Source organism: Somniosus microcephalus, chromosome 2, assembly GCF_052327205.1.
Source record: "Somniosus microcephalus isolate GS21.2 chromosome 2, FLI_Smic_1.0, whole genome shotgun sequence".
In the NCBI taxonomy this organism is placed as follows: Eukaryota; Metazoa; Chordata; class Chondrichthyes; order Squaliformes; family Somniosidae; genus Somniosus; species Somniosus microcephalus.
This window is the reverse complement of record NC_140988.1, coordinates 79,238,356-79,260,859: the sequence shown is the minus strand read 5'-3', so window position 1 is coordinate 79,260,859 and position 22,504 is coordinate 79,238,356. Positions and strand designations below refer to the sequence as shown.

The window sequence follows — 22,504 nt, the reverse complement described above, 5'->3', positions numbered from 1 at the left end:
AAAACACCCTTTGCTCTTATTAGAAAAGATCTTGTATTTGGGGAATTTACAACATTTCGAGATGCAGTTTAAACTTTTTATTTTCCATTTTTCTTCGCTCCTCTCCTGAAAGCTCTGACTGATGCTGGGCTACAGTTACACGGGTGTTGAGAGCTCTTTGGTGCCTCACTAAAGTGGCCATTTGATGGGTGTGAATCTGGATAGTAAATGTTAGTATGCTACTTGACGATGGCGGGGGGCGGGCGGTTGAGGGGGGGGGACATAACAGCCAAGCTTAATCATCTTCTCATACAATTGGAAGAAGCACTGAGAGTAGCAAGGGCACAAAATGTCCTCTGGGTGGGGGACTTCAATGTCCATCACCAAGAGTGGCTCAGTAGCACCACAACTGACCGAGCTGGCCGAGTCCTAAAGGACATAGCTGCCAGACTGGGTCTGCGACAGGTGGTGAGGGAACCAACAAGAGGGAAAAATCTACTTGATCTCGTCCTCACCAATCTACCTGTTGCAGATGCATCTGTCCATGACAGCATTGGTGGAAGTGACCACCGCACAGTCCTTGTGGAGACGAAGTCCCGTCTTCATGTTGAGGATACCCTCCACTGTGTTGTGTGGCACTACCACCGTGCTAAATGGGACAGATTTTGAACAGATCTGGCAACTCAAAACTGGGCATCCATGAGGCGCTGTGGGCCATCAGCAGCAGCAGAATTGTATTCAACCACAATCTGTAATCTCATGGCCCGGCATATCCCTCACTCTACCATTACCATCAAGCCAGGAGATCAACCCTGGTTTAACGAAGAGTGCAGGAGAGCATGCCGGGAACAGCACCAGGCATACCGAAAAATGAGGTGTCAACCTGGTGACGCTACAACACAGGACTACTTGCATGCCAAACAACGGAAGCAACATGCGATAGACAGAGCTAAGCGATCTCACAACCATCGGATCAAATCAAAGCTCTGCAGTCCTGCCACATCCAGTCGTGAGTGGTGGTGGACAATTAAACAGTTAACAGGAGGAGGAGGCTCCAAAAATATCCCCATCCTCAATGATGGTGGAGCCCAGCACGTGAGTGCAAAAGACAAGGCTGAAGCATTTGCAACTATCTTCAGCCAGAAGTGCCGAGTGGATGATCCATCTCGGCCTCCTCCTGAGGTCCCCAGCTTCACAGATGCCAGTCTTCAGCCCATTCAATTCACTCCACGTGATGTCAAGAAACGGCTGAAGACATTGGATACTGCAAAGGCTATGGGCCCTGACAACATTCCGGCAATAGTACTGAAGACTTGTGCTCCAGAACTAGCTGCGCCCCTAGCCAAGCTGTTCCAGTACAGCTACAACACTGGCATCTACCCGGCAATGTGGAAAATTGCCCAAGTATGTCCTGTCTACAAAAAGCAGGTCAAATCCGACCCGGCCAATTACCGTCCCATCAGTCTACTCTCAATCATCAGCAAAGTGATGGAAGGTGTCGTCGACAGTGCTATCAAGCGGCACTTACTCAGCAATAACCTGCTAACTGACGCCCAGTTTGGGTTCTGCCAGGGCCACTCAGCTCCTGACCTTATTACAGCCTTGGTCCAAACATGGACAAAAGAGCTGAACTCAAGAGGTGAGGTGAGAGTGACTGCCCTTGACATCAAGGCAGCATTTGATCGAGTGTGGCATCAAGGAGCCCTAGCAAAACTGAAGTCAATGGGAATCAAGGGGAAAACTCTCCATTGGTTGGAATCATACCTAGCACAAAGGAAGTTGGCTGTGGTTGTTGGAGGTCATTCATCTCAATCACATGACATCACTGCAGGAGTTCCTCAGGGCAGTGTCCTAGGCCCAGCCATCTTCAGCTGTTTCATCAATGACCTTCCCTCCATCATAAGGTCAGAAGTGGGGATGTTCGCTGATGATTGCACACTGTTCAGCACCATTCGAGACTCGTCAGATACTGACGCAGTCCGTGTCCATATGCAGCAAGACCTGGACAACATTCAGACTTGGGCTGACAAGTGACAAGTAACATTCGCACCACACAAGTGCCAGGCAATGACCATCTCCAACAAGCGAGACTCTAACCATCTCCCCTTGACATTCAATGGCATTACCATCGCTGAATCCCCCACTATCAACATCCTGGGGGTTACCATTGATCAGAAACTGAACTGGACCAGCCATATAAATACTGCGGCTACAAGAGCAGGCCAGAGGCTGGGAATTCTGCGGCAAGTGTCTCACCTCCTGACTCCCCAAAGCCTTTCCACCATCTACAAGGCACAAGTCAGGAGTGTGATGGAATACTCTCCACTTGCCTGGATGAGTGCAGCTCCAACAACACTCAAGAAGCTCGACACCATTCAGGATAAAGCAGCCCACTTGATTGGCACTCCATCCACCACCTTCAACATTCACTCCCTCCACCACCGGCGCACTGTGGCTGCAGTGTGTACCATCTACAAGATGCACTGCAGCAACTCGCCAAAGCTCCTTCAACAGCACCTTCCAAACCTGCGACCTCTACCACTTAGAAGGACAAGGGCAGCAGACGCATGGGAACATCACCACCTACAAGTTCCCCTCCAAGCCACATACCATCCTGACTTGGACCTGTATCGCCGATCCTTCACTGTCGCTGGGCCAAAATCCTGGAACTCCCTTCTTAACAGCATTGTGGGTGTACCTACACAATATGGACTGCAGCGGTTCAAGAAGGCGGCTCACCACCATCTTCTCAAGGGCAATTAGGGATGGGCACTAAATGCAAGCCTAGCCAGCGACGCCCACATCCCATCAATGAATAAAAAAAATTAAAAAAACAGTGTCCTTTATCACAGGGGTCACTGGACAGTAGCCAGGACTGGAAATCTTGCCTGATTTTTTTCCTCCATAGCCAAGTAGCACTAAGGCCAGTTCTATCACACCTACTGTCCTCCCTTTCCCTTCCCCCCGTAGAGATTTGGTAACTCAACAAAGACCTGGAACTTTCTGTTCAGTATGCCTTTACCCACTAGGCTATCGGGGCGCTATAGATTCAGTTTTATACATGAAAGAATTCACTAACAAACTTTATATTGAAAATCATAAATCATAGATACAACAAATAATCATCAAACTTACCAAGAAAAATGACAGCTGAATATGTCTGTGCTCCATCAGTCTCGATCTGTTCTGAATGCAGTGGGAAACACACTCCATTTCTGCCATAGTAATTCTTAAAGAAGTCGTTATTCATCAGGGGAGTGAATGCAATGACAAACCCCACAAACCAAATGAATATCAAAATGAAAACTGTCCTGCACTTTCCTGGCTTCATGTTGCTGAATGGATAAACAATGCAGAGGTACTTTTCCAAAGTCAGGAAAGACAAAAGTAACACAGACACTTCTGTTGAGAGCATTGCTAAAGACCCAGTTATTCGACACTGCATGCTGTCCATCCACAACTGAGCATGCCTGTTGTACTCGCCACGATATTTAAGGTCATATGATCCAATCGCAAAAAGATATATTCCCATCAGGCAGTCTGCACCTAGAATGAACATATGCAAACATATTAGTCAAGCCCACAAAAACATTAAGACATGAATGATATACAGTCTGCTGGGCACTCCTGATGTTATTCTCCCAGCAAAAAAATATGGTTAGCTCCAAAAGAGTGAAATGTACTTCTAAGAGCTTCGGGGGTTTAGAGGTTTACTTTAGAGATGATGGCCCTGAAATTCTGTGGGGGTTCTACCAGGTCCCCACCATAATTCTGGCTGGAGACAAATGCCTTCCTCTCTTAGTCAGTCCCTCGGAACCGAGGATAACTTGCTTCCACATTAAAAATGAGTTCCCAGGTGACTGATGAGTCCAATGCGGGACCTGCAGTCTCTGTCACAGGTGGGGCAGACGGTGGTTGAAGGGGCGGGTAGGTGGGGTGCTTGGGTTGATGTACGCTCCTTCCGCTGTTTGCACTTGACTTCCGCTTGCTCCTGGCGAAGAGACTCGAGGTTTGCGGCGCTTTCCTGAACGCCCTGGGAAATGGCGTAAATGGCTGAAAGTGAACATTTGCTCAATTTCTCTGCGGGTTTAGCTGGTCTCCTGCTTGAGTTACGGCAGAAGACTGATACAACACCTGTGGAATTTCAGGGCCTATATAACTGTACATATTAAATTGTTTGTACGGAGGTATGTGGGGGTTAAGATGACATATCTGTTTGGTTCAGACCCAAGTGAATCTTCTGCGACAGACCTGATAATCTGATACCTGAGCCAGACAGGTCCACGGTACTCTGACTGATCACCCAGCTTGTTTGACCAATGTTGCCTGGAGGAATAGATGCGCCATGAGGGGCTAGAAGTTTTCCCAGCTAGCCACAGATAACCCTGCAATCCAATGCTCCAACATTTGGAGTAACCTTGGCTGGACAAGCAGCAGGAATCTTACCAGTGCTCTGTGCTGGTTGATGTGTAGTTTTAACTGGTTAAACTCTGGCAGTGCTCCTGTGCACGGCTGAGGATCCGAAACCTTGCCACTACATAAGCAGTACACCTGAGCTTGACAGGTTTAAGATAAAGTGGGATATGCTGCTATAGGAAGACTGTGCACTCCATATCAGAGAATCAGAAACTCTACCTGGATTTCTTAGTAGCTTGGTCTGGAGACACTTAAACATGGTGATGATTTTTGCATGAGCCAGACATCCGGCTGAGCATAAATGAAAATGTCTTTCATGTACTTTCAGTTTTCTAAGTCTTTCCGTAGCTGGTTAAAAAACAGCACCTTGAGGAATTTTATGATGTTGTCCATGTGAGCTTCAAATGAGGATTTCTTCATCAAAAGTGAGTCTATCAATTTTAATATTTGGATTTACAAATATTAATCATTGGATTCAAATAACTATTATTCACTCAATCTGCCCTCTGAGTCTCTATATAAGACAGTTTATGAGATTTATTTATCTATGCATCAAGCCAATATGTTTCCTTGTAGATTTGAACTGCTGACTTCACCTATGCTGTCATGGAGGAATAGAGCAGAACTCAGTCTATTCCTAACAAGGCAGAAGGGAAAACATCAGAGAGAGAGCCATTATAGGGGTGTTACTGTGGTGGGCAGCACAACATTGGTAGAGGCCAGCGTGGAGGGTGCCTGACTGCCCTTTTGACTGTATGTACCAGGACACCAGAAAAGGAAGGAGATTGAAGCAATTTGAAAATATGCACTGTACCTAAAGGAAAACAAAATCTGCTCCTATGAGTGCATACTTACAGCAAAGAGACATTATAGACAAGGCGTGAAGCTTGTTCTCAGATCTGATGTAAGATCTCATGCCTATAACAAAGATATTTCCAAAACACGTAATAGCAGAAACAACCCAAACGAAGACTCGGAGGACAACATTAGCCAGCAGGTTCTCAAAGGACGATATCCCATCACTGTTGGGTTTGCAGCTACGAACATGTGGAGCATAGCCACAGAATTGGAACTTCTTAAAGTATCTGAAAGAGAAGTCAATTTGTTAGCATTCTTTTTATCAAAATCATGAGCTGCAACAGGAATTGCACTGTAAAGTTCTCTGCAGTATGTATATGCAGCACTTACATATGGGATAGATTTGTAAGAGGCTGGAATATTCTGTTTCGTAGCGCCTGAAGATCCATTCCATCCATACTGCTGTAACAATAGAAAATATCAATATCCTTACAAGACATATTTATTGAATAAACATAGGTATAATTTGCTGGAATTATTTAAATCAATCAGCAGTAATTTCTAACTTCTTATAGTGAGTTTTCTGTGCTCATCAAGTATATCAAACTGGGATATGAAAATACAACAGAAAATGCTGGACTCAGCAGGCCAGGCAGCATCCGTGGAGAGAGAAACAGAGTTAACGTTTCAGGTCTGGGACCCTTCATCTCTGTTTCTCTCTCCACGGATGCTGCCTGGCCTGCGGAGTATTTCCAGCATTTTCTGTTGTTATTTCAGATTTCCAGCATCCGCAGTATTTTGCTATCGTAGTGGGATATGAAAATGCTTGTTCAGTTTTCACACTCAAAATCAAGATCAAACACAGGCCAGTTTCACCATGGGTTTACATGCAGGACAAAATTCCCTCAGTTCTCGGAAGAGCAGCTCACTACGATACTTTTATGGACTGTCTGAATGAAATTTTCAATTGAGTGTCAACTTTTGTGACATTGTAGCTATTTTGTGCTGTGAATTTGCACCTGCTAAGAACTGGGTTGAGAGTGGCCAAACTGTTTTTTCTTAGGACTGGCTAAATAAATAAAATGTAAATGCAGTTACCAGAATTACATTGGCTTGTGGATTTAGAACGCCAACCCTGAGCCATCTTGTGTTATGTCACAATTCTAGTATCATTTTTTATCTTTTCTTAAATTCCTCTGTTGCAGTATGGGATAAGCTATTTTTTTGGCTACTTTGCTCCAGTATTACACTGTCCTGATGATGTGGTAGGAGCCCCAGTGATATCTTCCTATCTTTTGATAAACTCATTTACCATAATCCCCGAATGTGCTACCTGGTGTGGTATAAGAACATAAGACGATAAGAATTAGGAGCAGGAGTAGGCCATACGGCACCTCGAGCCTGCTCCACCATTCAATAAGATCATGGCTGATCTTCTACCTCATCTCCACTTTCCCGCCCGATCCCCATATCCCTTGATTCCCCTCAAGTCCAAAAATCTAACTCTCTCAGCCTTGTATATACTAAGCATTCACAGCCCTTTGGGGTAGAGAATTCCAACGATTCACAACTCTCTGAGTGAAGAAATTCCTCCTCATCTCAGTCTTAAATGGCTGACCCTTTATCTTGAGACTGTGCCCCCTAGTTCTAGACTCTCCAGCCAGGGGAAACAACCTCTCAGCATTTATCATGTCAATCCCCCTCAGAATCTTATATGTTTCAATTACTAATTAACACTGTCTCATTACACAATACAAGATCCAAAATAGCCTGTTCCTTGACATATTCTTCTAGGAAACTTTCTCGAATGCATTCCATGAGCTCTTGACTACCTTTGCCAATTTGATTTGCCCAGTCTATATGAAGATTAAAGTTGCTCACGATTATTGCATTACCTTTGTTACAAGCTCCTGTTATTTGTTGATTAATACTCTGTCCAACAGTATAGCTACTTTTAGGGGGCCTATAACTACTCCCACCAGTGTTTTCTGCCCTTTGTTATTTCTTATCTCCACCCATTCTGATTCTACTTCCTGATCTTCCAAGCCAAGATCCTTTCTCACTACTGCACTTAGGTCATCCTCCTTTTCCATTCTGCCCGTCTTTTCGAAACATCAAGTACCCTAGAATATTTAGTTCCCAAACTTGGTCACCTTACAACCACATCTCTGTAATGGCTATTAGATCAAAGTCTCTATTTGTGCCACTAATTCCTCTATCTTGTTACGAATGCTTCATGCACTCAGATAAAGAGCTTTTAATTTTAACGTTTTACCATTATTCCCTGCTTTCACCTTATTCGCTGATGCACTATCACCATTAAACTCTCTTTCCCTTCCTGTCACTATCTGCTTATCTTTAGTCAAATCGCTCCACTGCTCCATTGCCTTGACTTTTCTTCTTAGATTTCTAAATTTTCCCTCAACTGACCCTTCCCCCCCTTTGAGGTTCTGCATTTTAATTTTGACCCTAGCTCCTCAAACTCTCTCAGCAGAACCTCATTCCTAGTTCTACCTATGTCAGTGTTTCCTACTTGGACCACAACAACTGGATCCTCCCCCTCCCATCCAAATTCATCTCCAGCCGCGAGGAGATATCAGTAACCCTGGCACCAGGCAGGCAACACAGCCTTTGGAACTCCCGGTCGCGGCTGCAGAGAACAGTACCTATCCCTCTGATTATACTGTATACTACCACATTCATTTTCATTCCCCCCCACTTGAATAAGAATATAAGAAAAGAAATAGGAGCAGGAGTAGGCCATTCGGCCCCTCGAGCCTGCTCCGCCATTCAATAAGATCATGGCTGATCTTCTACCTCAACTCCACTTTCCTGCACTATCCCCATATTCCTTGATTCGCTTAATATCCAAAAATCTATCGAACTCTGTCTTAAATATACTTAACGACTGAGCCTCCACAGCCCTCTGGGGTGGAGAATTCCAAAGATTTACCACCCTCTGGGTAAAGAAATTTCACCTAATCTCAGTCCTAAATGGTCGACCCCTTATTCTGAGACTGTGACCCCTGGTTCTAGACTCCCCAGCCAGGGGAACATCCTCCCTGCATCTACCCTGTCAAGCCCAGTAAGAATGTTGTATGTTTCAATGAGATCACCTCTCATTCTTCTAAACTCCAGAGAATATAGGCCTAGTCTACTCAATCTCTCCTCATAGGTCAATCCCCCTATCCCAGGAACCAGTCTGGTGAATCTTCGTTGCACTTCCTCTATTGCAAGTATATCCTTCCTTAGGTAAGGAGACCAAAACTGTACACAATACTCCAGGTGTGGTCTCATCAGGGCCCTATATAATTGCAGTAAGACGTCTTTACTCTTATACTCAAATCCTCTTGTAAAAAAGGCCAACATACCATTTGCTTTCCTAATTGCTTGCTGTACCTGCATATTAACTTTCAGTGATTTGTGTACAAGGACACCCAGGTCCCTCTGAACACCAACATTTCCCAATCTCGCACCATTTAAAAAAGACTCTGCTTTTCTATTTTTCCTACCAAAGTGGATAACTTCATATTTCTCCACATTATATTCCATTTGCCATGTTCTTGCCCATTCACTTAGCCTGTCTATATCCCCTTGAAGCCTCTTTGCATCCTCCTCACAACTTACAATCCCACCTAACTTTGTATCATCAGCAAACTTGGATATATTACATTTGGTTCCCTCATCCAAATCATTGATATAGGTTGTGAATAGCTAAGGCCCAAGCACTGATCCTTGTGGTACCCCACTGACTGCAGCCTGCCAACCCGAAAATGACCCATTTATTCCTACTCTCTGTTTTCTGCCCGTTAACCAATCCTCAATCCATGCTAGTATATTACCCCCAATCCCATGAGCCCTAATTTTGTTTAATAACCTCTTGTGTGGCACCTTATTGAATGCCTCCTGAAAATCCAAATACACCACATCCACTGGTTCCCCCTTGACTATTCTGCTAGATAGAATTTCAAAAAACCTAAGATTCGTCAAACATGATTTCCCTTTCATAAATCCGTGTTGACTCTGCCAAATCCTATTATTATTTTTTAAGTGCCCGTACCACGTTCTTAATAATAGATTTGAGCATTTTCCCTAGTACTGATGTCAGGCTAACTGATCTGTAGTTCCCCATTTTCTCTCTCCCTCCTTTCTTAAATAGTGGGGTTACATCTGCTACCTTCCAATCCGCAGGAACCATTCTAGAATATGGAATTTTGGAAGATTACAACCAATGCATGCACTATCTCTATAGCCACCTCTTTTATAACCCTAGGATGTAGGCCATCAGGTCCAGGGGCTTTCAGTCCCATTAATTTCTCCAGTACAATTTTTTTACAAATACTAATTTCTTTCAGTTCCTCATTCTCGCTAGACCCTTGGTTCTCCACTATTTCCAGGAACTTTTTTGAGTCTTCTTCCATGAAAACAACACAAAGGCCGCGATTTTGTCATCGGTGTCGGGTTGGGTGCAGGACAGCTGGTTTCCGGCTTCCAGTCCTGCCCCAGTTGCATCCGCTCCACAGACGTGATTTTACCTTGATTGACCTTGCAGGCTTGCTGGCCAATTAACAGGAAGCGGGTCTGATGACATCATTTGATGACGCATCATCTGCCGGTTTCCTTAAAGGGACCACGCACAATTTTATTTTGACAGTTGATTTCTCAGTGTTTGACAGCATTGAGGTGCTGAAAACACTGACAATCACTGCACAAAGGTGACCTGTTGCACCCAGGCTCTCCAATGACTCCCTCCATATGCTGGAATAGATGGCAGTTGCAGGTGAGGTGACAGAAGTGATCTGTCACTGGTGAGAGAGGTTCTCCCAATGAGGTGGCACTGGACAGATAGTTGGATTTAAAAACTTGTAAGCTAAAGAAATCTCTAAATGTTTTAAAAATGCAGTACCCAACATTTTCTTTGCTCTGAAACTCACCATGTGCAACATTAGATCCTTCACACCACTTCTGCAGCTGTCATCTTTTCACAAACATTACACCAGACTCACAACATGCCACACTTACCTGGCATGGTGTCCAGATGTCGGGTAACCCAACCCAGAAGCGGAAAAATCCAAAAACAGGCTGCAAACTACTGGCAAGTACCTGTTAATAGGCAGGTAATTGCCTTTAATCTGCTTCCCGCCGCTAGGTGTCGGGTCCATTCGCAAACGGGGACCTGACACTTGGAAAAGCTGTTTGGAGGCGGGTTGACAGCAGATTCGGAACCCACCGTCAATCAAATCGAATTTAACCTCTGACCCGCCTCCAAACCCGCCCTCTGAGCGCCAGCAAGATTGCAGCCAAAGTATTTGTTTAATTTCTCTGCCATTTCCTTATTCCCCATTATAACTTCTCCTGTCTCAGCTTGTAGGGGACCCATGTTTACTTTTGCTAATCTTTTCCTTTTTAAGTACCTATAGAAGCTTTTACAGTCTGTTTTTATGTCTCTCGCAAGTTTACTCTAATCTATTTTCCCTTTATCAATTTTTTGGTCCTGCTTTGCTGAATTCTAAAATCCTCCCAATCATCAGGCTTACTACTCTTTTTGGCAACATTATAAACCTCTTCCTTTGATCTAATACTATCTTTAAATTCTCTTGTTAGCCATGGTTGGATCACTTTTCCTGTGGGGTTTTTGTGCCTTAAAGGAATGTATATTTGTTGTAAATGATGTATTAATTCTTTAAATGCTAGCCATTGCTTGACTACCATCTTATCTTTTAATGTAGTTTCCCACTTCCCACTTAGCCAACTCAGCCCTCATACCTAGTTTGATCTGTTTAGATTTAGGACCCTAGTTTTGGATTTAACAAAATCACTTTCAAACTCAATATAAAATTCTATCATATTATGGTCACTCTTCCCTAAAGGCTCCTTTACTACAAGGTTATTAATTAACCCTTTCTCATTGCACAATACTAGATCTAAAATAGCCTGTTCCCTCAACATGCTGACCTAGAAAACTATCTTGCATACATTGCATGAATTTGTCCTCCACACTATTACTGCAAATTTGGTTTGCTCAGTCTATATGTAGATTAAAGTCCCCCTTGATTACTGTATACCCTTGTTACATGCACCTCTAATTTCCTGATTTATACTCTGCCCTACATTACAACTACTGTTTGGGGGCCTATAAACAACTCCCACCAATGTTTTCTGCCCCTTGCTGTTTCTTGGCTCCACCCAAACTGATTCTACTTCTTGATTTTCAGAGCTATGATTCTTTCTCTCTACTGTCTTTATTCCATCCTTTATTATCAGGGCTACCCCTCCTCCTTTTCCATTTTGCCTATCTCTTCTAAAAGTTAAGTATCCTGGAATATTTAGTTCCCAACCATGGTCACTTTGCAACCACATCTCCGTAATGGCTATTAGATCAAACCTATTAATTTCTATCTGCGCTATTAATTCATCTATTTTGTTGCGAATGCTTCGTGCATTCAGATTTAGTGCCTTTAGCTTTGACTTTTTTCTATTTTTCCCTGATGTCACCTTAGTTACGGATGCCCTACTACCTTTGTTACTCTCTCTGTCCCTTCCTGACCGACTCTACATATTTTTACCCAAAATTCTACTCTGCTCTGGAGCCTTGACATTTCTCCTGCTGCTTTTAAATTTGCTCTTTCCTGAATCCTCCCACCCCCCATTCATTAGTTTAAAGCCCTGTCTATGGCCCTAGATATTCAGTTTACCAGGACACTGGTCCCAGCCTGGTTTAAGTGGAGCCCGTTCAATCTCTGGCCACAGGGGATGTGCCAGAGGACTGGAGAACCGCTAATGTAGTACCATTATTCAAGAAGGGAAGTAGGGAAAAACCAGGGAACTACAGGCCAGTGAGCCTAACATCAGTGGTAGGAAAATTATTGGAAAAAATTCTGAGGGACAAAATTTGTCTCCACTTGGAGAGGCAAGGATTAATCAGGGATATTCAACATGGCTTTGTCAAGGGAAGATCATGTCTGACTAATTTGATTGAATTTTTTGAGGGGGTGACTAGGTGTGTGGATGAGGGTAACGCAGTGGATGTGGTATACATGGATTTCAGTAAGGCCTTCGATAAAGTCCCACATAGGAGACTGGTCAAGAAGGTAAGAGCCCATGGAATCCAGGGTGCCTTGGCACATTGGATACAAAACTGGCTTAGTGGCAGAAGGCAGAGGGTGATGGTCGAAGGTTGTTTTTGTGACTGGAAGCCTGTGGCCAGTGGGGTACCACAGGGATCGGTGCTGGGTCCCTTGCTGTTTGTGGTCTACATTAATGACTTGGATATGAATGTAAAAGGTATGATCAGTAAGTTCGCGGATGATACAAAAATTGGTAGGGTGGTAAATAGCGAGGAGGGTAGCCTCAGTCTGCAGGACGATATAGATGGGTTGGTCAGATGGGCGGAACAGTGGCAAATGGAATTTAACCCGGAAAAGTGCGAGGTGATGCACTTTGGGGGGACTAACAAGGCAAGGGAATACACAATGAATGGTAAGACCCTAGGCAAGATGGAGGGTCAGAGGGATCTGGGTGTGCAAGTACACAGATCCCTGAAGGCGGCGGAACAGGTGGATAAGGTGGTAAAAAAGGCATATGGGATACTTGCCTTCATTAGCCGAGGCATTGAATATAAGAGCAAGGAGGTTATGATGGAGCTGTATAAAACACTGGTTCGGCCACAGCTGGAATACTGTGTGCAGTTCTGGTCGCCACACTACAGGAAGGATGTGATCGCGTTGGAGAGGGTGCAGAGGAGGTTCACCAGGATGTTACCAGGGCTGGAGCGCTTCAGCTATGAAGAGAGACTGGGCAGATTGGGTTTGTTTTCCTTGGAGCAGAGGAGGCTGAGGGGGGACATGATTGAGGTGTACAAAATTATGAGGGGCATAGATAGGATGGATGCTGAGGAGCTTTTTCCCTTAGTAGAGGGGTCAATAACTAGGGGGCATAGATTCAAGGTAAAGGGCGGGAGGTTTAGAGGGGATTTGAGAAAGAACTTTTTCACCCAGAGGGTGGTTGGAGTCTGGAACTCACTGCCTGAAAGGGTTGTGGAGGCAGGAACCCTCACAACATTTAAGAAGCATTTGGATGAGCACTTGAAATGCCACAGCATACAAGGCTATGGACCAAATGCTGGAATATGGGATTAGATTAGACAGGGCTTGATGGCCGGCGCGGACACGATGGGCCGAAGGGCCTCTATCCGTGCTGTATAACTCTATGACTCTAACAGCTCCCTCTTTCCCCAGTACTGGTGCCAGTGCCCCATGAACTGAAACCCCTTCCTCCCACACCACTCTTTGAGCCACGCCTTTAAACCTCTAATCTGTTTGTCCCTATGCCAATTTGCACGTGGCTCAGGTAACAATCCAGAGATTATTACCTTTGAGGTTCTGCTTTTTAATTTGGATCCTAGCTCCTCAAACTCCCTCAGCAGAACCTCATTCCTAGTTCTACCTATGTCATTGGTTCCTACGTGGACCACGACAACTGGATCCTCCCCCTCCAAGTTCCAAGTTCTTCTCCAGCCATGAGATGTCTTTAACCCTGGCACTAGGCAGGCAACAGTCTTTGGTACTCCCTGTCACAGCTGCAGAGAACAGTATCTATACCCTGACTATACTATCACCTACCACTACCACATTTATTTTTACTCCCCCCACTTGAATGGCCTCTTGTACCACGGTGCCGTGGTCAGTTTGCCCATCCTCCCTGGAGTCCTTGTTTTCATTCATACAGGTAGCAAGTACCTTGTACCTGTTGGACAAGGTCAAGGGCTGAGGCTCCTCCATCACTATATCCTGGGTCCCCATACCTTCCTGACTCGCAGTCACACCCTCCAGTCCCTGACCGCTAACTCTAAAGTACTGCTTAACTTAAGGGGTGTGACTGCCTCCTGGAACAAAGTGTCCAGGTAACTCTCCCTTTCCCTGATGCATTGCAGCTCAGACTCCAGCTCAACAACTCTGAGTCAAAGTTCCTCGAGCTACAGGCACTTACCGCAGATGTGGTTGCTCGGGATCTTGTTGGTCTCCACCAACTCCCACATGCTGCAGTTGCAACACACCACCTGCACTACCATCTCTACATAACCTTATTTTATTTATATAATTAGTTACAGTATTTATTCAAACAATTATTTTTACTTTTAATTTCTAGTTTTAATTAGTTAATTATGTTTAAGTTATTAAATCAATAAAGTTATAGTAGTTAATACTCTCCCAGTTCTGAATTTAATTAACTTACCTAACCTGGAGAGCAAAAGAACTGTAATACTCACCAACCAATCACCTACCTGCTGTCCTGTGATGTCACTCCTTGTTTTTTTAAGTCACCGCTCAGGTCCCTTTATGCCGCTGCTCCAACTCAGGTCCGTACTGTGTCCTGGGCCTTCTCCGGTGCTTCCTTTATGCCACCGCTGCTGCTCCCGCTCAGGTCCGCGCTGTACCACGGTGCCGTGGTCAGTTTTCTCATCCACCCTGTAGACTCTGCCCTCATATAAACAGGCAGCAAGAACCTCATACCTGTTGGATAAGTGCAAAGGCCGAGGCTCCTCCAGCACTGCACCAGCGATCCCCTTACCTGCCTGAGTCGCAGTCACACCCTCCTGTCCCTGACCACTAACCAGACCTGTACCACAACCTAACCTAAGGGGTGTGACTACCTCCTGGATCAAAGTGTCCAGGTAACTTTCCCCCTCCCTGGTGCCCCGCAATGTCTGCACCTTGGACTCCAGCTCAACAACTCTGAGCTGAAGTTCCTCGAGATGCAGGCACTTACTGCCGATGTGGTCGTCCGGGATCGTGATGCTCTCCACAAACTGCCACATGCTGTAGTTGCGGCACACCACCTACATTGCCATCCCTATATAACCGTGTTTTATTTATTTAGTTAATTAGTTTATGTATTTAATTAACCGCTTATGGTTTAGCTTTATTTAACTAATTACTTGATCTACTTTAAGTTATGCGTAGATTAAATTAAATATTTACCTGTAATACAAAGCACTACAAGTATTGGAGGCAAAAAACAGCACCTCCTTGCCCCTCTGCTCCGAATTCCCACTCTCTCCAAATTCCCAACTTTAACACTCTGTTTGGAAGCACTCCATTTAAGACCACTCTGTGCAGACAACTCTGGTATTGAGCCATACAGGCCAGATAGGTCCTGGGTTCAATCTCTGGTCTGTGCAATGGTAGTTGATCTCAGCATGGGGAGCAGTAGAGGTGATACAATTAGCTTTAGTGCTTCTGGGTTAGGGAGGCGGAAAGAAAATCAGACAGGTTTCCTTATTCCTGATCACTATTGAGTGATCTCTGCTGGAACATGTACATGTGTAAGGTGATTGAGGGCAGAGTCAGGCTCAGCTATGATGCCCCCATGATTCAACAGCCCACTGATACTCACTGTCTTGATTTACATCTGAAGAACAGCAACTTGGATGAGGTACCAGAGGCCAGCTGGCACCCGTTGATCCATGCCCCAAGCATGAGTCTCCAATTGCAGCAGCAATTGCAGAAAAATACGATTTTTAACATAATGGTCTGGCATTTGTGGTTGTAATGATAGCGAAACTGTCAGTGTTTGCTGTCATTACAATTGTGAATCTGTCAGCAACTTCTGGAGTATGCACATGTGCAGTTAAATGGGGAAATCCAGCAGTTGCTGTCAGTCATTCCCTGCTCCTCTATAGGGCACGCTGTTGAATTCCCCACAGCCGGCAATCAATAGAAATCACGGAACTGTTGAGAACTTAAGCTTTTACGCTGGAATATCACTCTTAAAACCCCCCAAAAAACTAAGGCCTAGAAATTCGGTATGGCCCCGCCAGGTCTTTTGCGCCCGAAATTTTGCGCCCGCCAGGATTCCCGTAGCGCCCGCCTAAAATTCAGTTGCGACAGGCCAAGACGGCGGCGGGCGCTATTGCAGGGTTTGGCCACCTCGCTAGGGGCGATGAATGTCACTTTCAGGCGTCCAGCTCCCGCTGCGGCACCCGATGCGGTGCGGCAGGCTGGGGTACTGCAGGCCTCCTCCTTCTCTTAAGGAGGAGCTGCCTGCAGCCGTCAGATCACCGGTGGATTCCCCCGGCAAATGAGCCCGGCACCACGGAGAAGTGCCGGGCTCATGGGACTCAGACATCAATGCCGCGGGGGGGGTGGTGCAGGAGTCCGGGGAGGGAGGTGCAGGCAGGTGGCCGCCGGGAAAGCGGCTGGCCGCTGCTCCACCTTTATGCGCCGGCCTTTCGGAGCTGCAAGACCCCGTTTCACAAACGCTGTTTGCGGCTGCCACGGGCGAGGCGGCCGCAACTGAATTTGGCCATCGGGCTGGAATAGCATTGCAACCGGGGCGCTGCGCACACCGATGACGTCATCGGTGCCGGCGCGGCGCTACCGGCCAATGCCGATGTTAGGGTCCATCTGAATTTCGGGCGATAAAAAACTTCAGGCGCAAACCACTTTATAGCCAATAAGTGGGCGCAAATGCGACTGAATTTCTAGGCCTAAGACTTGTTGCATGAGGTGTAACTGGGGTTTTAATGGTGTACTGAGTCATAATGAATGCTTAGCAACCATTCTGGCCCTGAAAAACGAATTTTATATTTGTGGAATGTCAAATTTTTCCATTATGATAAACATTCCATGGTTTTTTAAATCATTTAAAAAAAAAAAGTTTGTTTATGATACTTCAGCTTCTTCATTAATCCCATGTGTATGTCTCAATCTTTATTTCACTCTCTGTAAAATGATTAAAAAGTGAATGATAAAACCTGCTTTTTACTTCCTGGTTTGCTGTCTGTGAGAATTCCTCAAAGTGATTGGTTGCTTAGCCAGCTTGATGACATCACTGTTGCTGGATGTTGGAGATCCCCTAGACCTGGCGTCAGATTCAAATTAATGTCAGGAGAAGTGAAACCAATGTTACAGGTATCTCTCGATCTTTGTGGGCAGCTTTCTTCAAGGTCAGCGGCGAGTGCCATCACTTCACTGCTGACCGCAAAATCCAGGCCAATTAGTTTACTGGAAGTTTTAATTCTTTCTCTGAAGCATGGTTTCCTGGTAAATTTAGGATTATGTGTTACTTTGGCAAGTTTATCTCCAACAGAAGCTAAGGCCCAATGGGTTATTTGCACTCTTAGTGAGTCATGTTATCATATTTGTTATCCAATTTACCACTGGATTTATCAATGGTAATGCTAGACTATACTAATCTTACAAACCAGTGGTATGGATGCACCATTTATTCATAGATGTTTTTGGAATGGGTAGTTTAGTGGGTCAGGCACCATCCTTTTATATCTGAATCCTGAGTACACATGCAGCCATGACTGAAAGGATGAAAGTCCGCTCTGTTTCCTGTAAGGATCTCATGTGAAGTAAGTATGGCCAGTGTCAATTCAATTCCTAGTCAGCATTAAATTGACCCCAAACTGGCACTAAGTTGCCTGTGCAAGAAATAGAAAATATCACACAGTTGCAGCTGGGAATTCTCTTTAGGTTAAAGGTGTGGCCACTGTGGGACAGAGTGCTTCAGGATTGCTTGATGGGGCACTGGGGCCCTGAAATTCTGTGGGGGTTCTACCAGTTTCCTGCCATCACACTGGCTGCAAACTGTTTTTTTACACCATTTCCCTGGGAGTTCTGCCAGGCTCCTGCTGGAGCAATGGCTGGAGATTGTTGATGAGCAGAAAATTCACAAAAGAACAATTACTTTTAGTAAAAGTAAAAATTAGAATACTAAATTGAACATCAAAATATTCATATTGTAAAGGTCCTGGAAGAACTTACAGCGACTTTAGTTTGTGTAGGTAATCAAACTGATCCGCATGAATTTGCTTAATGATATTGAAAGAAATGTTCCTGCAATGACAACAAATGGAAACCAGTTATATTTTTCGGGGCTACATTTTTACGTGCACAGCATGTGTCATTGTACGTTACTGCATAGGAATGCTTCCGTGTCAACATTTTCTCCTGTGATTTCATTTCCCCCATCGAAAGAGAATAAAACATTGCCAGGAATGTTTTAGTAATGTATATGAACCATTTGATTGACTATAGACTACAGTTGACTGTATGAATGTCTACTCCTGGTACAGAGCTTCACCTGCCAGCTGTACATTTCTGTAAATTCTGGGCACATTCCCCACAATTTTCTGTCCATCCATTAATTTTTTTAAACTGGCCTTATATGTATGGCATGCATCGGCATACATTTATCAACTTGAATGAACTGCTCCTGTCATTTTACTCAGTTGTGACTTGTTACGTGATTTTGCTGTACAATGAAAATAGAGCAACATCAAAGTAAAGCCAATGTATTGTGCCTGTGCCAGTGTTAGCTTAACATCAGAGCTATCTATTCTAATACCATTTCCCAGCTTTCTTACTGTACCTTTCAATATTTTTCCACCAAGTATTTATCTATTGCCTCTCAACTGTTTCAATAGCCACTCACAGTAATGCATTCATTGGGTATTTTACCATCTTAATCAATACTTATGCTAGAATGTCAATATGACATTTTGGGATCCAGAATTAGGTTAAAACTGATACATTTGTGTGTGCACAAATTAATATGATAGCTTTACTTTGATACAGAAACAAAATACTGTGGATGCTGGAAATCTGAAATAAAAACAGAAAATGCTGGAACCACTCAGCAGATCAGGCAGCATCTGTGGACAGAGAAACTGAGTTAACGCCCCAGACTTTAAATGGAGGGCGGGTGGAGTGTGCACAAGCCCAGAAGTGGCGCCCCTGGGGAGTCCGGGGATGTGGAGGACCGGCCAATCTCAACAGAATAAGTGTTCCTGGAGTCCCGCCTGAACCCGGAGAGATCCACTACCTGGCCGGTGGGTGGGATTGGGAGTTCAGCAGCAGGATGACATAATTGGACCCATTCTGTATATTTAAACAGGACCCCACTTTCTTCCTGCGGGTGTCCTGCTTGTCTGCTGAAAAAAGCAGGTTAAGATCGGGACACGCCGGGGATAAGTGACTGGCCTTATTTTAACTGCCTCCCTCACCTGGTTTCCACTAGGTGAAGTGGGGAAGCGGGGGGAAGAGTTAAAATCGGGGCCTACATTTCAGGTCGATGACATTAACTCTGATCTGCTCTCCATGGATGCTGCCTGACCTGCTGAGTGTTTCGAATAGTTTCAGTTTTATTTTGATGTTGCTCTATGATGAGCCTGAAGAACATTTCTCACTTTTCTAAGAAAAATAATGTCATTGTAACACAATCGATCGAGGTTTGGGAGTTTACTCAATTACCTTTGAGAATTGGGGTGATATTGTGCAGAACTTTCCTTCAGGAAATTAACTAATAAGAGTGGAATCCATGATAAGGCAACTTGTATGTGGCCTGTTGATGGAGCAAGCTAGATAGTTTCTATTATCTGTTTGAATTCTATAACACTTTTTTTCTCAAGTCAGTGGCATATTTAAAATATTAACTAAAAACATTAATTTATTAAGTAAAAATTCCTTTTACAATTTTCTCCTGTAGGATATCCCCTTGTATGTAACTTTTAGTGACTGAAAAGACAAAGAGGCTCTCCGACCTTTTCCAATACTGTTCAGAACCAGCTGCCAAGAGTTGTGTTAGAGCACCATGGGTTTCCTAGATTTTCACTAATTTCTATAAGGAAACACTTTGGAGGCGAAATTCCCTTAGAGAGCCACTTGGGGCGCTAACTGGAAAAAGTTTGAAAAGTTAGCGCCCAGCGCTAATGATTCTGAGACTCACCTAAATTCCCTGACATCGCCCCAGGAAGGGAGAGGGGCACTAAATCAAGCGCTAATGTCCCCAGTGGGGCGCTAACACCAGAGAGCTGCCAAATTTCAGGTGAGTTCCAAACAGATTTGATCACTTGCGCTGCTTCTTTCCAGCTCTTAAAGGGGAGGTCCAATCATTCACCAGATGCTCATTTGCAGCTTTGCTTGCTTCGAGGAGAACAGACACATACTGCAGACCCTTTTCATTGCTCCGAGAAGAACTGCCTAATAACCAACAAACCACACCCTAATGCAAATGAAGATTCCTTATTCAGCAGCAAACTGCGAAATCTCAAAAACGCTTCCAATAATCAAATGGGCTCTTTGCTTTTGAGCAACAAAACGTTCGATGTCCTGGCCGACACAAACAACAACCGGAAGTGGACGCCTTTAAGTAGCGCTCCTCCACAGGCCTCCTGACTGGAAAACACCTGCTGAACCTGTCACTAAAAAACAGAGGCACACAGGCTGGTGAAAAAGAGAACTTTTGCATCGGGAGTGCTAATGGGCGATGCGCCCGGAGATGACGTCATGAGCTCTGGGTGCAGAAGATCGGGGCAAAAACCGGTAGCGTCGCCGCTAACTTCCCGTCAAATTTCACGGGAGGTGTAGTTATTGCCTCGGTGGTGGTGCAAAGCCATTTGCGCCCTGTTGGCACCTCCCATTGGAGGCGCAAACGAGGTGAATTTCGCCAACTTTGTGCCTCCCTGGATGACAGATGGAACTCATTGTGTATATTTTATTCATTTTCTTTGGAGCTCATTGCCGATGTAACTGGAATGTCCCCACTTATATTTTTCACTGACAGCAATCTCAGATACCATAAAATCCAATGTACAGGTTTTTACCACCTGTGAACCTGAGGGTATGACTATTGCTATTTGGTGAATGCCTTATGTGTGCAACAATCATATCAGTGTGACAAATAGACTGGATTCCATGGTACTTTCACTGCAAGAGTAACATTGGCTGGAATTTTCCTGAGTGGTAGCGGGTGAGATTGGTGGTGGGTCGGGTGGGAAAGTTGTTACTTTTGACAGTGGATCGCGAACCCGCTGTCATCTCGCTCCCATGTGCCATTCTTCCAAGCGCGGCTGTCTTCGCGGCGCCGACCCAACCGGCAGCGGCGGGCAATCCAATTTAAACAATTATTATCTTATTGTCAGACTCTTAAGAGTGTTTTTAAACTTACCTTTTAAATTTCACTGGATTCCCACGGGGACCACGCAGCTTGGGAACCACTTCTGTAAACCTGAGGCGGGAGTTGAGTGGCGATTGCTCCAGTTGATTCGTTGACAGGATGAAACGTATTATAAAAGCTCCCACCTGACAGCTGATCACTTTCCTCAGGCAGAAGCTGTTTCTCACTGCATTTGCATCACAGATTGAGCTTCCTGCAGGCTGCAAGTCTTTCAAGCAGTCTCCATCCACTGTCACCTCATTGGAAGAACCTCTCTCACCATTGACACCATCTCTACTTCACCTGCTATCTATTCCATCAGCATGTGTACCGTTTATACTGTCTCACCTTGGTCCTCAGAATCTGACCACAATCAGCCCCAACACCAGCAGCACCAGGCACACCAGCAGCAACAACACCACCACCAACCTTCTCTTCAATGACCTTATGCTCCACAGGACAGAGGGCATCAGCGCAGGGCTGCACCGTGCCAGAGGCGATACCCTCAGCATGGTATACAGGCAGAGCAAGCATCCTCAACATGACTGAGAAGCAGGGCCAAAGGAGGCTCAGGCTATCACGCCAGGTTGCCGCAGAGATTTGCAGATTGCTGGAGTAAGACCTGCAGTCCAGGGGAGCAGGTGGACAAGCCTTACCAGCGGCTGTCAAAATCACCAGCGCCCTCAACTTCTTCGCCTCTGGCTCCTTCCAGGGATCTGCAGCAGACATTTGCGGCATCTCGCAGTCGGCCACCCACAGATGCATCACACAGGTCACCGAAGCCCTGTTTGACAAGTCAGACAATTATATTAACTTTGCCACTGATGAAGCCAGTGTTACTGAGTGGGCGCTCGGCTTTGCCACTCTGGTTGGCTTCCCACGGTTGCAGGGCATCATCGACTGCACACTTGTGGCCATCAGGGCACCCCATCATTACCCAGGAGTCTTTGTCAACCGCAAGGGCTTCCACTCCCTCAATGTGCAGCTGGTCTGCAACCATAGGAAGATCATCATGCATGTGTGCGCCAAATTTCCTGGTAGCTGTCGTGAATCTTTCATCCTGCGCCAGTCCACCCTCCCTCAGCTGTTCATACAAGGGCTATCCACTGAAGACGTAGCTCATGACACACTTGAGGAGGTGAAGTACTGAGGTCGAGGAGAGATATAGTGAAAGCTACATTTCTACCAGATGTGTCATAGAGCAGACAATAGACATACTCAAAATGTGATTCAGATGCCCTGACAGATGTGGAGGAGCCCTTCAGTATGCAGCAGCCAGGGTCTCCAGAATCGTCATGGTCTGCTGCGCCCTGCACAACATAGTGCAGTAGCGAGGATTAGTGCTGCATGAGGAACAAGGCGCAGA

General features: G+C 45.2%; 1 protein-coding gene across 1 annotated transcript in view; it reads right to left on the bottom strand.

The window, feature by feature from the left end:
• rxfp1 (relaxin family peptide receptor 1) overlaps positions 1–22,504 on the bottom strand; it is a 182,136-nt gene that overhangs the window by 20,562 nt on the left and 139,070 nt on the right. Inside the window, exons 14-17 of the mRNA XM_085963923.1 lie at positions 17,967–18,038; positions 5,584–5,655; positions 5,251–5,480; positions 3,115–3,525 (exon numbers count right to left, since the gene is read on the bottom strand). Coding sequence (XP_085820049.1) covers positions 3,115–3,525; positions 5,251–5,480; positions 5,584–5,655; positions 17,967–18,038 — 785 coding nt within the window. The remainder of the gene's footprint in view (positions 1–3,114; positions 3,526–5,250; positions 5,481–5,583; positions 5,656–17,966; positions 18,039–22,504) is intronic.